The 18092-nt window shown below is 42.4% G+C and overlaps 1 protein-coding gene across 1 annotated transcript; it reads left to right on the top strand.

Moving 5' to 3' along the window:
• Positions 1 to 1574: 1574 nt before the first annotated feature.
• Positions 1575 to 10462, top strand: LOC310862025 (organic solute transporter subunit alpha; the record flags this gene model as incomplete). The annotated part of the gene is made up of 8 exons (XM_083769761.1): positions 1575 to 1667; positions 2750 to 2901; positions 3897 to 3970; positions 4531 to 4686; positions 5243 to 5354; positions 7650 to 7902; positions 9021 to 9091; positions 10106 to 10462. The coding sequence occupies exons 1-8, from the start codon at positions 1601 to 1603 to the stop codon at positions 10460 to 10462; spliced, it is 1242 nt and encodes a 413-aa protein (XP_083625887.1). The 5' UTR covers positions 1575 to 1600.
• Between the last annotated feature and the right edge of the window lie 7630 nt (positions 10463 to 18092).

Here is an 18092-nt window from a genome sequence, read left to right as displayed (position 1 = left end):
ACTAGCTAGCCCAGTAAAAAGGGACGACTAGAATGTTTTGCTTGTGTGTCTGACACAGCTTACAAACCCACCTTGTACCCTGCATTTATCTTTAAACGATATATGTGTAGAACTAGCCTACACACATGAACCTTCTTGCTTGCTATTCTGTATTCAGCTGCTTTAAAAGTAACACAATTTTGAATGTCTGGGTGGTACAGGGGTAAAGTTCCTTTCCTCCACCGGTGTGGAGACTGGGGATTTGAATCTTCCGGTGTGTCCAGCTTGGCCAGGCATTCACACTCGCAGGTGGGGAGCCAGGCGGCAAGGCTGGTCTCTGACCAACCTGTAGGAGTCACTGGTCTAGTGACAGAGTGCCTGTCCTGTGGTGTGTGGTGTCTGGAGTGCTTGGAGGGATAGCGTATTCCTCGCCGTGCGTTACACTTTCCCAGTGTTATGCACTCCCTCTTCAAAAGAGTGTATCAGAGGCTTTTTCTTAGCTAATAGTCTTGTTGCACTTCAAGGCACATAGAGCCAACCATAGCAACCAGGTCTCTCCATCTGGGTCTGTCGTGTCGTGGGCAAGGTGTTGAGCTTGTGCCAAAGTCACGTTAGATGCTTTAAGGTCCTGGTCTATTACATCCAGGGGGGCGCCTCGAGGTCATCTCCAACCAGCCTGCTGGGGATTGAAGGCCAGGATGGTGTGTGTTGGATGTTCCTCAAGGCGAGATGCTGGGAGCTGTTGGGTTGCTCTCTTAATGCCGGTTTGTGATATGCTGACTCCACGAGATGACTTCTATCCTCCTATCAGAGGAGACAAATAGAATCCTCCCACATGACAGCAGGGGTTAGCAGTGACAGGGCTACAAGGTGAAACATTGGGAATTGGCATAACAAATACATTGGGGGGGAAAAGGACAAATAATATCTTTAAAAATATTATGCAATAATAATTTAGACCCCACTCTTCGGGAGTATTTGTCACTACATTTGTTGCGCATACATGACATTTGTCATTTGCATTGACTCACAATTTGGATAGGAGAACAGAAAATTATAGCAATTTCTAGAGTAATTAGAGTATGCGGAGAGACTCAATTTAACTTTATGTAGAGGAAATGGAACGGTGAAATAAAGAATCTACAATGTATTAAATGGCTCATTCCTCTAATAATATCATGCCATCTCATCTTAATGGTGTGAATGCCATTCCTCTGTTATAGAAATTCAATTTACCATTCTAATGTAATGTTATTGATTGCATGATTCCTAGAGGCAATCATAATCACTCTTTCAGAATGGACTTGGATCCCCACCTATGCACTTACCTGTCTAGTCAATCATTAATGCCCTCTATGAGAAGGGCATTGGTCATACAAGGGAAACCCCATGTCAATACGGAACTGACGGAGACAAGACGCTTCTTTAAAAACAAATATGGTCCTTATTTGATGGTTCTGTTGTTCACGTCATTCGATTAGCCCTTGAATGGAGCTGTCGTCCTTTCGTTGCCGAGAGATGTTTTCCTGATATCTTTGCTTTCTCTTCTGAAGACCACAGCGGTTACTGTGCGGCCCTGCTGCGATCACCGTACCGATAGCTCTGAGAGTGAGCTGAGAAGATGGGCAGAGGGGCCAACTGCAGCTGGATGGGGCCTGAGCTCCCACTCTCGTCAGAGATCTTCAGTGGTAATTTTGACTACACTATGCACTAGTTCAACCGCGCAAAGTTCAATGGACACTCGGAATTTTACCGTGTAGCCTACTGCTTGGAAATGTGGATACAGTCACAGTGTGCTATGAAAGTTAATACATTAAGATTTGTGTCTGCATTCTGGTATAACTGCATACTGATGGAACTGCGTGAGTGTAACCAAATGTTACACGTTCATATAGAAAGACTTTGAATCATTGGATGACCTTTAGTTAATTGAAACTTAAAAAAAAAGAATCTGGACAGACAGTCATACTCTTCTTCCATTGTCCACCAGTCTTGTTTAAACTAAAGTATTGTTTTATGGTTTTATGCAAGAGAGAATTTCCATCCACAATTTGACAGAGAAACTGTATTCAAAGGGACAAGAGAACTATACATTATCCCAAATCCTATCCGGTCTGCTCAGTCAATCCGCACCATAGTACCCCCCCCCACTGCCAAATTCATGGGCTTGTCATTTACTCTCAACATGGATACACGTTTGATAAGCTTTCTTCAGGTGGGGTACACTAGATTTTCTATTTGGACATTATAGTCAGTCAGATATTGTAAATTATTTACAAACTAATATGCCAAACCTGTTGCCTACCACTCCCTAGGAGGTGAAGCTGGGGTGCATACGTTGGTTAGACATACTAACAGTCCGACAGGCATTAGTCCCACAACTCCGTCGCTCCCGACATGTGTGGCCGGTTACAACTAACCCGCGGTCGGTTAAAACTCAGCCGTGGCTCTCTACATGCGTGGCAGGGTAAAACTAACCTGTGGCAGGTTAAATCCAACCTGTGGCAGGTTAAAACTAACCTGTGGCTCCCGACATGCATGGTTACAACTGACCCGCAGCCGGTTAAACCTGTGGCTTCCTGTTAGGTTTAGGGTAGGGTGTCGGACTAATGCCTGTCGGACTATTAGTACAACATGCACCCGGTGAAGCTACACAATAATGGCAACAGGATTTGTTCTCGTTCTTGTGTGTGTGTGTGTCTGTGCGTGCGTGCGTGCGTGCGTGCGTGCGTGCGTGCGTGCGTGTGTGTTTCATATTGCTTTGTGTCAGCCATCAAGGATGAGCTGTGGCTCTTCCTAATCCCCGCTGGCTTGGCTGTCATTCTGCTGGCTGTGTTCTTGGAGGAGGTGGGTTTCCTCCTACGCCACATCACCTCGTCCAGACGGAAGAGGCTGTACTTGTGGATACTCGGGATGTACCCGGTAACGTGACTCCTCTCCCTCCCTCCTCCCCTTCATGCAGCACTGTTGATTTTGCCCCAAAATTTTGATCATCGTCTCTTGAATAGTTTTCATTTAGTTTCAGTCACATTTTAGTCACCCGGAATGTATTAGCGTTAGTCTAGTTTTAGTTTTATCATCAAAATTTAGTTTACTAAAATGTATTTTGGTGGGCCTTGATGCTGTCTTAATGACTGATTTTTCACTTGCTGAAAATAGCCGATCTTGTAGATCGGCTATTTTCAGCATGCAAAGTGTAAAATACTGGATCTCTTGTCCACTAGTCCCTTCCTAACATTTTATTCTAGTTTTTATTTGTTGACGAAATTGTAGATATATTCATTTAGTCTTAGTTTTTAGTCATCATGGCTTAGTTTTCATTTAGTTTCCATTTAGTTTTCATCAGTAAAAAAAGGTCATAGTTTTAGTCTACGAAATCAACACTGGAGTGCAGACACTACACCAGTGGTTTTCAACCTTTTTCATAACAAAGGCCCATTATTTATTTGGCATTTGATCCACGGACCACCATTAAATGATGAGATTTAGCCTCGCAGAGACCCAAAAACGGAAGAATATTTTGTTATCGATTTTGTCCACAATTCCATGTTGGCAAAAGTTGATCAAAATACATTCTCTAATTGTGTAGACTTCTTGTAAATTAAGTAATGCAGATGTTTAACAATAACGTTAACTCTTGAGAGCGTAAAATGAAACCAAATGGACCCATACGGGTCCATTTGAGTCTCAAGAGTTAAAGATGTCCATTTGGTTACCAACTCTCCATCATTCATCTGGGGACCACCTGGAACCCCCTCAAGGACCACTGGTGGTCCCCAGACCACTGGTTGAAAACCACTGCACTACACTGATCAAAATGATTGACATTTTCAATCTAAGGCTTTTAACATGATTATAAATTTTTTTGCATTAATTAATTGAAATAACTTGGATTTATTGTATTTCTCTTATCTTAGGTCTTTGCATTGACCTCCCTCATAGCACTGTATATTCCCCGCTCATCGTCCGTGTGTAATTTCATCGCTTCATTGTGAGTTCTCACTGGAGCTTGTCAAAGCTTCTCACACCACACACATACTCTTTATTTCAGTGGTTCCCAAAGTGGGGTCCGGGGGCACCCAGGGGTCCTTGAGGGAGTTCCAGGGGGTCCCAGCTAAATGATAGTTTGGAACCAAATGGACCCTTATGGGTCTGTAACTCTGAGAATGTACGGATCAATTTGGTTCCATTTGTACACTCTCAGAGAGTCAGAGTTAAATTAACATTGATTTTACAACTTGAATTGGGGGTCCCAGAGATAGAAATGACATTAAATGGGGGGATCCACTCCATAGCCTGGTGGACTGGTGGTCCTTGAAATGAAAATGGTTGAAAATCACTGCTCTTTTATGGGGGTCCCTGGTATATATTATATATTTTCAAATGGGGGGGTCCGCAGGCTAATTAGTGTCATTTTGGGGGTCTTTGACATGGAGAAGTTTGGGAACCACTGCTTTATGTGAAAGGCAGCAACTGTACAGTACTGTACATTGGTCATGGTGACATCACGGGACAAGAACATGGAAGTATGTACTGTACATTTCTGTGCAGATACCATTCCATCTCGCTGTTGAAGTTTATGGGGCTCATCACGGACTTCTTTGGCGGGAAGGCACGCATGCTGGACATCTTGTCAGGGGAACAAGTTAGTCCAGACCCTTTCCCTTGCTGCTGCTGTTGCTGTCTCCCCATGATCGCCATCAACAGGTACAGAGTAGACCACCTCTTTCTGTTATACTGGGAAATCTTCAAGGATTTACATATACCAGAATGACAGAGCTTCAGTGGTCTGGTGTGACGATGGCATAACAGTTACCTCTCACTGCCACTTGGGGCCGCCAAAGTCAAACTATTAACAACAATATTATTAAAGGTTTTATGACATTCATTTTCATTTATTTTTCTTTTAGGTTTTATGACCTCAATTACACCCAAAAAACCTGAACTTTGAACATTCAGTGAATTTTCTTTGGGGTTTTTTGGGCCTTTTGAGCTACAATGAAAACAGGCAACACAGTGAAACAGTGACATCTTCTGGCAAATCCCATTGACATATATGGGATTTGCAGTAAGCGATGTCACTTACTGGGCAAAGTAGAGCACCCGTTTGAGCCAGAAAACCCCAGATCACAAAAAATCTACTGAATGTTAAAAGTTCATGTTTTTTGGGTGCAATTGAGATTAGAAAACCTAAAAAAAACAAGAACAATTCCAAAACCTTTTTGTTAATGTCACAATCCCTTTAATGTTCCATCCTCCTCAGGAGCAGTCGGGGGTGGATGATGGCTGCTGTTCTCCAGCTCTCTGTGGTTCGAAGCATCCTGTTTTTCATCACTCTGGTCCTCTGGACAGACGAGCAGTACGACTATGGAGATGTATGTGCATAACTCGTAACCTCATTAATGGAAACTGTAAAGTTGCCAGAGGGCCAAGGCTCCAAAAACAGTCAGCGATGCTTTTTGATGGTTTTTATTGCTCCAACTCCAGCTCCAGTGCAGATATTCTCAACAGAAAAATCAAACAAAATACAAAACAACAAACTCAAAAATACTTAACGCTCAACGAAGGAAAAAGGAAAAATAACAAACTGCACTAGGCTATGCCCATGACATGGGCCCTAGCAGCTCTCTCACAGGGATGTCAGCATGATGCCTGCCCGAGCCTAACTGACTAGCTCTGCCTGCAGTCTCCCCTTTATAGGAGAGGATCCTACCACCAACAGAGAAGCAATTAAATATACACAGCTGATCTACAAGCTCACATATATCAGCTGAACCTGAATAAGTAACCCCATACCTAGATGTTCTATTTTAGACTATACATCATATGGGGTTACATTCCTTTCCCCAGATAATAGACATACTTTGATACTTGACATTGTGGAACACCCCTACTCCTCAACAGTACTTGGCACCTTCCCCCCTTCTTAAAGTAGCAGCACTGGAGAGGCCATACAAATACTGAGTTACAATAAACACACAGGTTAATTAACTGCCTGTTTTCCCTGTGTGTATCATTTCATTTGTACATCCTGTAAATGCATACATCAACAGTATTGACATTATATGATAGGACCTGTCTGCCCCACTACCCACAGTCTGTGTGGTGTGTGCGTGCGTGCAATGTCCTTAATCAGTGTGTGTGTGTGTATAGGGCACGGGCTGCCCCGTGACAGAAACATTTACAAAACTAGTCATAATATTTTGACAAAACCGTCTGTGTTGGATTCATGTTAATGTGTATTTTCAGACATTTAACCACTCAAACTTATTTAGTAAACTTGCCCTTTTGCTCGTACTTGGTCTGCACCAAACACTAAATCTCTTTGCCAAAAATAAACAATACACACTTTGAGAGCTTGTACAACTCAAGTGGTAAATGTAAAAAAATAAAATCCTACCACACAAAGATTTGGTGCCCCCCTGTAGTAACTCTGAGTACATGTATGTACGATTCTAAGCCAGGCCAGTGATGTTGATGTGTGTCCCTGAGCAAGACTCTTAACTCTTGAAGGCTGCGATCGGCTGGGTTGAGCTGATAGCTGGATTTCCCCCGCGGGAGGAGTAGGTCCACATTATTATTGATTTATAGTAACCGGGATCTGTCTGTCCAACTCCTTACCAAACAATAAGTACATTTTCACTAGCCTGGGTTTTGTTTTGTCAATCAGGAGAGAGAACTCCTGATTGGATACAGGATAAACAATAAGTGAAATTGGAAGTGATGAAACAAGTAAGCTAAGTGAGAAGATGCGATTGGAATTAGATCACTATAGCAGTGGTTCCCAAAGTGGGGTCTGGGGGGGTCCCCAGTTAAATGATAGTTTGAAACCAAATGGACCCTTATGGGTCTGTACTCTGTAACTCAGAGAGTGTACAAATGGAACCAAATGGACCCGTACACTGAGTTAAAATAACATTGATTTTACAATATAAATTGGGGGTCCCAGAGATAGAAATGCCATTAAATGGGGGTCCGTAGACTAATGCATGTCAAACGGTGGACCTTGAAATTAAACGGGTTGAGAATCACTGCTAGAGCCGTAAACATCATCTCTCATGGGGGTCCCTGGCATATCTTTTCAAATGGTGGGTCCGCGGGGCTATTTAGTGTCAATTTGGGGGTCCTTGACGTGAACAAGTTTGGGAACCACTGCACTATAGAATTGAAGCTGTTTGTTAAACCACCTGGAAATAGTTATTATATTGCGGGTCCGTTGTGATGTGTTAACTTGTCGTGTGTCCCAGATTTCCCATCAGCTCCCTTATTATAGTCATCGGTAGCATTCCTACAGTGTCCGGGACGTGCAGAGAGTGTTAGAGGGGCAGGGGCTGAAATCCCGTAAGAGGGCACACAAGAATTGCGAAAATAGCAGATCTACAAGCTCTCATCGTGTCGCACTGCGATGCGTTGAGAGCTTGTAGATCGACTATTTTCGGCACTTAGTGGAGATGCGGTGTAACGACATGGATTTCTAAAGAAAATTGTTCAACGCAAAATGCTGCGTTCAAGTTCAGGAGACTTTCGGAAAAAAGGAATTCTCCTGAATGCTGCCTTCCGGTATGGCATGGAAAGGAGTGGCATTTTGCATTTCTTTCACCGTAGTAAATGCTGCATTCATGGTCTGGAGAGAGCAGTCTCTCAGTTGTTTACTGTGTATATTTCTGCAGGTGGATTCGGTAAATCCCAACCTGTACGTGAACGGGATCATCGGCGTGTCGACCATGCTGTCGTTCTATGGCTACCTGCTCTTCTACAAGGCCACCAGGAGGGCGTTGCACGGCTACGGACTCAGGGCAAAGTTTGTGTGCATCGTGGCCGTGCTGGTGCTGTGTGGCCTGCAGAGTGGCATCCTGGAGACCATGGGCTCTCTGGCGGTCATACCCTGCGCCCCACCTTTCTCTGTCATCGCCAGGTCCCAGCGTAAGTATACTGTTGTACTTGACCCATGGCTTCTGAATTCTAACAGTTTTCTGAAAAACCTATAGGCCTACTACGTTTCAGTTGTGTTTCAGTTGTCAGTGGTGCTCAACCTTTTTCATGTCAAGGACCTCCAGAATTATTTGTATTTGGCCGCTGATCCCAATCTCAAAATATGTTGTTCCAAGGACCCCCTCTGAAAGAATACTGTATATATTCAAAGATTTGCTCCACATTTTCACAATTTTTCATTACAGTATATTAGTGAAGCCAGTAAAGACACTAGCTCTGCGGTTTAGATGCTACTATCAGCATAATATGAATTGGAACACTCAAAATAAAGGGATTAAAATATATATTATATACTACACCAACGATATCAGCTGCTTTTTGATGCAAATAACTTGAAAGTGAAAGTCTGAAAATGCGGCCGTACTGTAGCAGAATGGAATAGATCAGGACGTCATCATCAAGTGGAGAACGGTGGTAGTTGTACATACTATTGTCTTGACTTTATTTTGGCCTATAAATATACATTGTATATGTCTAGCTTTGAAAGCTAACCCTAAAGGCAATGATCTGGAACCCTTTCTACTGCTTAATATATAATTAAAGTAAATATTTCAATTAAAGGTATATACAGTAGAATGAGTAGATGATTGTAAGTATCCTTGTGTTTGATTATATGGAGCTTGAGTGACTTTGCCAGGTTGTACAGTAGGGTACACGTATTTCACTCCTGACAAAAACACCCTTGAGCATGGGAAATGTTAGGGAGCATTTCAAAAATGTATATAACATATATTATCATTGAGAATGTTATCATATTATGACATAGGTTCTGGGTTTTTACCATTTTTATTTTCACATTATTAGGCAACAAAGTCTTATGCACACCCAACCCGATATGCTCTGAGACGTGCATAAAGACCCACACACCGTCTGTACTTGCAATACGAACACTTTATTTAGGCGTTTCGGTCAAAGACCTTCAGGCATCTGATGCCGTATTGCAAGTGCAGACGGTGTGCAGGTCTTTGTGCACTTGTGCATGTTTTCTGAATATCATCAGAATGTAATCCATGGTAAAATGAGTGATGTCCTCTGTCCTCCTCCACCAGTAATCTATCACTACTGTGTCATTGTGGAGATGTTCTGCATCGGCCTCTATGCCCGCCACACCTTCCGCAAGGTCAGTACATTTAAGTACAATTTTGAAGTATTTGTAAATCACTTGAGTATGTCCAATTTCCAATACTTCATCTCAGAGGCAAATATTGTACTTTTACTCCACTACACTTATTTGAACACTTTAGTTACTATAGTTACTTTGTAGATTTTGTTAATTATTATCAAACATGCAGTAACCACTTCAGCCCTGTATACATTTGAAAATAGCCGATCTGCTATTTTCAAAATATTTGCATACATTTGAAAACTTTACACGAGACATTCGGCACAATGACTACTTTCTACTTTGGGTACTTTAAGTACATTTTGATGTCAATACTTTTGTATACTTTTACTCAATTAAATGTTAAAATTGAGGACTTTTTACTTCTACACTGCAGTATTAATACTTTTACTTAAAGGACTACTTCACCACTTTTCAACCTATCTTCATATAATTGGTCCACTAATGTTCATGATAAAATACCACAATTTTGTTCTACTTGGTCTGTGTTTGGCTTATTTATTATTTTTAATCGCTTCCATTTTCGCATTGCAACTTTTCAGGAATTGAAAGCCTGCAGTTTCTATTAGCTTGGATTCCCCATCAATGATGTCACTGGTGGATGAGTTTCTGAACTGCCCACAGCCCTCCTATGAGAAGCAGGGTGATCGAGTAGAAAAAATCACACCCGTGTGAACTGAGTGTTGCAACTCCCATCTCCCCCTGCCCCTCTCTCTCTCTCTCTCTCTCTCTCTCTCTCATTAGCTCTCTCTCATTAGCAGGCAACAGTGCAGCACTATCTCTCTCTCTCTCTGTTTCAGGCACAACAGCGCCACTTTTGCCCCTACTGGTACTCTAAACATAGTAACATAGTCACTTAGTCACGGACATTGCTGTTACTTGGAGTGGTTAAACAAAAAAATGGGGCCATTTCATTAGCTAGGACCAATTATATGAAGATAGGTTGAAAAGTGGTGAAGCGGTGCTTTCAGTAAGAAAATAATGTAATACTTTTTTCCACCGCTGCGTCAGGTCGAGCCGAGCATGGGGGACGACTTGGCTCTGGAGGAGAGGAATATACATAAAGCCCAGTTGTTGGAGAAGGCGGTCCAAACGGACAGCGTTTCAACCGAGCCCTGGCCTGGCGGTCACAACAATCCGGGCTACCACAGTGACAGCGAAGACAGCCTGTGCAAAATTGAGCACGCCCCTCTGGATCGCTTCCCGTTCCCTCTGCAGCCCGCACCTCGCCGTGACCTACACAAGCCCGGGACGTTGACGGAGGCGCTTCACGATCTTTCGGGGGAAAGTAATCGCCCGGATCTGGCCACGGTGACTGTCGTAGCTGATGTTAACTATGTGGACCCTAGTGGTGTCACGGTTGTCTGACCTCTCTTTTTTTGGGTGACATATTTGTTCCAAAAACAATGTCATGTTCTCCATGTTTGGTTGTAATATGGAGTTTGTCCTTTGGGTACCGAGCTTGCCGTGCTAGGCTCACCATAGTGCCTTTTAGGAGTTGTTAAAATGACGATTTGCTAGTAAACAACTAAACAAGTAGAGGAAAGGAAGAGAAGTTTCAACAATGTCTGTGAAAAAGTAACAAAACAGGAACATAAATATATTTGTCTGCTAGGATTAATAGAAGGCAACAGGGGATCTGAACCAGCGACGTAGAGTCTGTGGGGGCCACGGGGCCATGGCCCCCATGAAGAATCCTAGGGCCCCTTTCGGCCCCCATGAAGATTTTCGTGGACATTTTACATTTACATTACATATTTTCTGGGAATTCCGAACATTTTGGACCTCTCCGCCGGCAATCTGAGAATCCCATCGTCAAATATTCGGGAAAACAGCGCCTCCCCTGTTGTTCCTCAGGCAACAGTCTGTCTTGAGAGACACCGGCCGTCCAAGAGGTGTTAAAAAGTGCTAATCGGGTTTCTTTTGTAGTTGTTCTTGAGGCGTGACATAATAACACTGATCAAGAATTCACCAAAGAGACCTAACCACAGACTAGTGAGACTACACACTGACTCGAGAAAAGACCCATATCGTCCAAAATAGGCTGATCAGTCGCTGTCTGTGTATAGGCTAATTCATTGGTAAAAGTATGCTAAAGAACTCATTTTTAGACCATTTGGGAAATAAAAAATAGGCAATTCTGTAGCCTATACCCAAAGGTAAAACGCACCCGCCGCCTATGATCTCTCTCTCTCTCTATCTCTCTCCCTCCGTATCTCTCTATATCTCCCTCTCTCTCTCTCCCTCTCCCTCTCTCCCTCTCTCTCTCTCTCTCTCTCTCTCTCTCTCTCTCTCTCATAATAATAATAATATAGTCCTGAAAGTCCTCACCTTGGCTTGGACATTGGCCTATAGAAGCTGCTTTAAAAGTACCAGCGAAAACAACTTATTTTTTTCCGCGCTGCGTGGGGGGGGGGGGGGGGGGGGTGCGGGGAGGCGGGGCTGCGGGGGGGGGGCCCCCTTGAGGATTGATCAAACTCTTCGGCTCTGATCTGAACTCCCCCAAAGATCCAATTTATAAAAGAAAGAAGTTAATTCCCCGCACACACTAATCAACCTAGTGCAGGGGTTTCCAATGCAACTGATTGTGAACCAGGGACCACCACCCTGACTAAGGCCTCTTTTAGACGGCGACCATCTCCATATAACACGTCAAAGTCCCGTTGCGTTCTCATTTTTTCTTACCCTTTACACGAGAACGCACACGTTATGATATGATGTGCTATTATGCTTTACTGTCGCTAGGTGGCGATAACGGGCTGCCAAATAGACAGGTCACCCACGTACAAGAAGAAGAAACCTTCACGCAAGCCTGCGCAACACGGCTCTGGGCGCGCCACGGGATGGTATATATTTTATAATACATTAGGCTACATAAACGCTGCTGCCGCAGCTGCCGTCTATCACAAGGCTTTTTATTTACATCATGGTTTTACATTCAACATCGCTGATGAGCAGCACTTTGTAGGCGAGGAGGGAGGCTTGTTCAGGAACTCCATTATATCATAATGATATGGCTCTGCATCAATGTAATAAACATATGCGCTGTGAGCCAACGTGAGCCATGATGTCATAAGTTTTGCGGATTCACCGTTTTGCCTGTTTATATGGAGACCATAGGAAACGGCGTTCTGAATGATTTCCACTCTGGGAGGTGGTTTCACTTCGTTGCGTTTTCAGCCCCTCCCCTAACCCCTCCCTCTTTATCATACAACTACAGCTGTGGGTGCGGCTTCAGTTCAGGTGGATCACCACCCATCACCACCCACAAGGCAAACCAGGCATACTTAATGAGTAATGAAATAAAAACAACATTTTAACAAATACTGTACACTTTTTGGAAATAATTATACCTCCTTATATAACAATAAGACCTGATGATCATGTTTTAGGGTTTCAGGGCACCCCTCCGTGGATTCGTCCATAGGAGGGAGGCGTGTCTGGTCAAATGAATATCTAAATAAGTCTGGTTCACACAGAAGCCAGAGTAGACACGACAATGACCCCAGAAGTCTAAATATGTTTACACTTTATAATTGTAATTGTAAAAAATATATAGAAAAGAGAAAAAAAGAGAATAATTTTGAAGTCTTCGCAAATCTGTGGGTACATGCGTGCGTACTGTACGTGTGTGTGTGTGTGTGTGTGTGTGTGTGTGTGTGTGTGTGTGTGTGTGTGTGTGTGTGTGTGTGTGTGTGTGTGTGTGTGTGTGTGTGTGTGTGTGTGTGTGTGTGTGTGTGTGTGTGTGTGTGTGTGCGTGCGTGCGTGCGTGCGTGCGTGCGTGCGTGCGTGCGTGCGTGCGTGCGTGCGTGCGTGCGTGCGTGCGTGCGTGCGTGTGTGTGTGTGTGCGCGTGTGTGTGTGTGTGTGTGTGTCTCACTGCATAGTTTCTTCTGCCACTCCATCTCTCCATGCAGGAAGGAGGTCTGTTCAAAAAAGTCTGTGACCTTTGACCCCTGCTCGTCTTGCTCGGTGGTGTTGAACACCCGGGTCTTGGACTCCTCTGTCAGGAACTCACAGATAGGATGGACAGGAAACACTATCTGCTCCATGCTGCGATCCTCACGCACTATCTACACACGCACGCACACGCGCACGCACACACACACACACACACACACGTACAGATTATAGCTGGTACAGTATTAATTAAATTAGTGTGGTTAATCATGTCATTGCTATTGGGCATAAACCTTGAATCTCGTATATTTCAACTTATTACGTTTTTTTTTTTGATGATGTGATGAAATTGTTGAAATACAATGCACTTGTATGTGACTTTAATATGGTCCAAACGTACATTATGATAGGTAGGAGATGTAGTTGGCCGTTGGGTGTTCTCATATTTTCTAATTTGGCCCCCTTTGAAAAAGGTTTGGACACCCCTGCTCTGTGACACAGTACCTCTATCTGGGCAGTATAGGTCATACTGGTCACACTGTACCTCTATCTGGTCAGTATGCTGGTCATACTGGTCACACTGTACCTCTATCTGGGCAGTATAGGTCATACTGGTCACACTGTATACCTCTATCTGGGCAGTATGCTGGTCATACTGGTCACACTGTACCTCTATCTGGGCAGTATGCTGGTCATACTGGTCACACTGTACCTCTATCTGGGCAGTATGCTGGTCATACTGGTCACACTGTACCTCTATCTTGTCATACTGGTCACACTGTACCTCTATCGAAGGGCTTGCCGACACAAAGAAAGTTCGTACTAGATAGTCTGGGGATATTAATAAAATCTGGGAATAAATTCCTCGCCAATACATTTCTTCACCAATGTGTTTGTAAAGGTGTCTAGTAGCACATCTCACAAACAACCTATATGCAGAGAAAATGTACACAATTTCATTCTGCTTTAAACTCAGGTTATTTTTCTACACTCAGCATCTCCAGAAGTGAGTGTCTCGGTTTTCTTTTTTTCTCCCTTGCTGCCTCATAAGAATCAGTCATTTAGAAAAATGGTAGTTGAACAAGTCACCAAACTACAGCTTGTATGGAAATGCAATGGCATTATGATGAATCACAATAATCCTCTCTCTCACGCATGCACGCACACACACACACACACACACACACACACACACACACACACACACACACACACACACACACACACACACACACACACACACACACACACTCTCTGTGTCTGTCTGTCTGTCTTATCTCTCCATCTGTGCCAATGGACAATTTGGAGTGTGTTTGTAAACACAAACATTGCGTAACACAAACATTGAGGACGAAGGACTGATTGGCCGGAATGAGATGATGGATGATGAAAATCCTGTATAAACTCTTGAGGGCAAAGAAAGTAGACACTCACTGTGTTTACATAGAATAACGTATTCTGTGTCTGTGGACCTTGAAAGAGTAGTAAAAACGCTGGCAGTGACTGTTCTATAGAGAAACTCTGCCAGTTAGTAGTTACTAGTTAAGTATTTTGTGTGAGCCCATATAAAGGTAGGACTATCTGCCTTATAAAGCATTTATAAATTAGATTGACGCAGTTATTTAAGTATCAATACCATCATTAAGCACATTAACAATTATGAATAAAATGTTTATAATTGTGTTCAAACAAGTGTTCGCTAATGCTTAACTAATACTTAACTAATGCTAAGTAGTGAATAGTTATAGTTGAATCATTTATAACTGTGTTGACTAATGCTTAGTAATGTATGAGTAATACTTTACAAATAATGGATTCATGATGAATTAAGTATTTAGTAATTACTAATTAGTGAAACAAAAACAAATAAAACATTTTTTTTGTTAACCAGGACTAAATAAAAACTAGAAAGGTAAAGAAAAATGATAACTAAACTGACTGTTTTGTCATTGTCATTTGTCATTGTGTGTTTACAGTGTTTACATAACTAACTAAAACTAACTGAAATGATGGACAAAATGCCCTTAGTTTTCGTTTTTGTCCATTTATTCATAAGCTTAATCTGTAACTTTTCTTGCATTACACAATAGGCTACTTACTCTGCACCTGACAAAAAATAAGCAGGTGCAGGATTGAATAGGTCTGAAAAAACGAACACTAAAACTAATAACTAAATACAAACTAGCAAACCCACTCTAAAAACAAACTAAACGAACTAAAACCCAAGGATGCTTTACAAAACAGAAGAACAAAAACAAATAAGTAAACTAATTCAAATTAAACTATAATGAAAACTCCCAAACTATTATAACCTTGGTATGGGCAGGCCATTAAGCTTTTGTTTTGTTTCGGACAAGGTGAAAATGTTGCTACATTATGACAACTTAGAGCTGTGTTGTTCAGGCTCAGTGGCCTATCCAGATTGGAGTTAAATTATTTTTATGCAGTCTTAAAAAAATGCAATAGGCCAGACACAGGTCTGGTCAATTGCAAAATAATGCATACATATTGTTGCAGCGGTTTAAAAGGCCGCCGCGAGGAGCTAAACATGAGAGTTGAAAGGACACTTGTATGACGCGCACGCAATGAATTCAGGTTCACTCCAGCTGTACGTTACTACGTTTGACCATTTATTTACTCACCACACGTAAAATTTACAACAGTTCCCAGGCTTTAGCTATACCTAAACGTGGATGTAAAGGTCTCTGTCCAACTTCCATTACTCTAGTGACAGGTAAACGTTATGATATCAGTGTGGCAGCGCACTGGGACTGACACCTGTGCGGTGCCATTAAAGTGACATAGGGGGAGGATGGGGGAAGAACCACTTTTTACTTAAGTTGTCCTGGAAGCAAGGCAAAATGAGATGGCAGTCAAATCTAATGATCTACACATATTTCAGGATGTCCTCTATCAATTGAAATGATGAGTTATGAGTTATGAGTGATGAGCTATGACAAAGGGCCATGAAAATATGACCTTTTCAAAAAAACTGGTCATGTGGCTCAATTTGCCCCAGGTAAGGGGTAAGTTGATCCAAAATTGAACCACATGATATTTTAATGTAAAGAGCTTAAATATATATAATATGAATGGTGATTCACATTAAGAAAATTGGCTCAATTTACCCCAAGGAATTGGTTCAACTTGCCCCATGGCCACTTTTTGACAAAACATGGCTAGCTTAATGCTCCAGGCTAATGTTTAGCTAAATGATTCACATGGGTTTTATACATTGGTATATCACCAACATGCATGATAGTTTAGACCTGGGTGCTTTTGCTTTAACATAAAAATGATTATTCCAGAAAAGTTTTTTTTTTACTTTGACCAGCAAAAAACACTTTTTCGTGTATAAATGTACTTTCCACTTTGTCCATGTGTCTCTCATCTTCACAGTCAGGTTGAAATGGTGGGTGTGTCCTGATTTTGAGGTCACATGACAACACATGTGTGTAGTTTTAAAGATACAGGGGGTGGTTCAACTTACCCGACGGTTCATCTTCCCCCATCCTTCCCTACCTTACGTCAATTATACTAGCACATGAGACTAAAGGCATATACAACTACCGGTATGCACTAATATAATAATAATAATAATAATAATAATAATAATAAACTTTATTTATATAGCACCTTTCATACATAAATGTAGCTCAAAGTGCTTTACAGAGCAGACAAGATAATAAAAACAAAAGCAAAACAAAACAGCATTAACAGGCAAGCAGTTAAAACAATAGGACAACAACGCAGTGTCAAATCAGGAGAAGGCAGTGGTACAAAGATAAGAACAGATAAAATAAGGCAACGACATTAAAAAACAAGCAGTAATAAAAATAATAAATAAAAATAAAAGATCACTTAAAAGCAATGTTGTAGAGGTGGGTCTTGAGCTGAGCTTTAAAAATGTCTACAGAGGCTGCCTGACGAAGGTACAGTGGGAGCTTGTTCCATGCCAGGCCCGTAGAAGCAAAAAGCTGCTTCCCCGTATTTTTTAGTTGCAAAGCGAGCAGGCCAGCAGTGGAAGACCTTAGGGGCCGGTTTGGGACATATTTAGGCAGGCAGTCATGTAGGTAGGAAGGTGCGAGACCATTGAGAGCTTTATAGACAAGTAAAATAATTTTAAAATCAATCCTAAAAACAACAGGAAGCCAGTGCAGTGATGCCAAAACTGGAGTAATATGTTCTCATCTTAGTTCTAGTTACAACTCTAGCTGCTGCATTTTGGACAAGTTGTAGTCTGTCGGCCCAGGCCGTAGCGTAACGGTCTGGGCACCGGACTGGTGATCCAGTCGCGGTGTGCCGCGGGTTCGACTCCCGGACCCGACACGGCCTTTACCGCATGTCATCCCCCCATCTCTCTCCCGTTTCCTGTCAGCCTACTTTCTATCCCTTAAAAAACCAATAAAGGCGTAAGCCGCAAAAAAATATCTTTAAGTTGTAGTCTGTCAGTTGTTTTCTTAGGCAGTCCTGAAAATAGCGCATTGCAGTAGTCAAGCCGATAAAAAACAAAGGCGTGGATTAGCGTTTTTGCATCGTCCAAGGACAAATAGGCTCTGATTCGTGCAATATTTCTAAGGTGAAAAAAGGCAATCTTGGTAACATGATTAATGTGCGAATTAAAATTCAATTCAGAATCAATAATAACCCCCAGGTTCTTTACTGTACTGTTACTTTCTACAGTCAGGTTGCCAAGCCTGCTTATTATTGATTCTTTCTGCTCGCTAGAACCGATTATGAGAACTTCTGTCTTATCCTCATTTAGCTTGAGAAAGTTCTCACTCATCCAACATTTGATGCTAGACAGACAGGTCAGCAGTGGGTCTAAGGCACAGGGATCATCTGGGGCCACAGAAAGATATAGTTGGGTATCATCAGCATAGAAATGAAAATTGACTCCGTGATTGGTAATGAGTTCGCCCAATGGCAGTATGTACAAGTAGAAAAGCAGAGGACCAAGAATCGAGCCCTGTGGAATACCAGAACTGATGTCGTGTTTGTCTGAGTCAAACTCGGCTAGATTGACAAAGTAACTTCTGTTTGATAGGTAGGAGGAGAACCAGGACAGGGCCGTACCAGACAGGCCTATCCAGTGCTCCA

This window comes from Protomyctophum parallelum, assembly GCF_964188405.1.
Source record: "Protomyctophum parallelum genome assembly, chromosome: 7".
NCBI classification, from domain to species: domain Eukaryota; kingdom Metazoa; phylum Chordata; class Actinopteri; order Myctophiformes; family Myctophidae; genus Protomyctophum; species Protomyctophum parallelum.
Note: the sequence above shows the minus strand (reverse complement) of the source record. Positions and strands in the feature narration are given on the sequence as shown.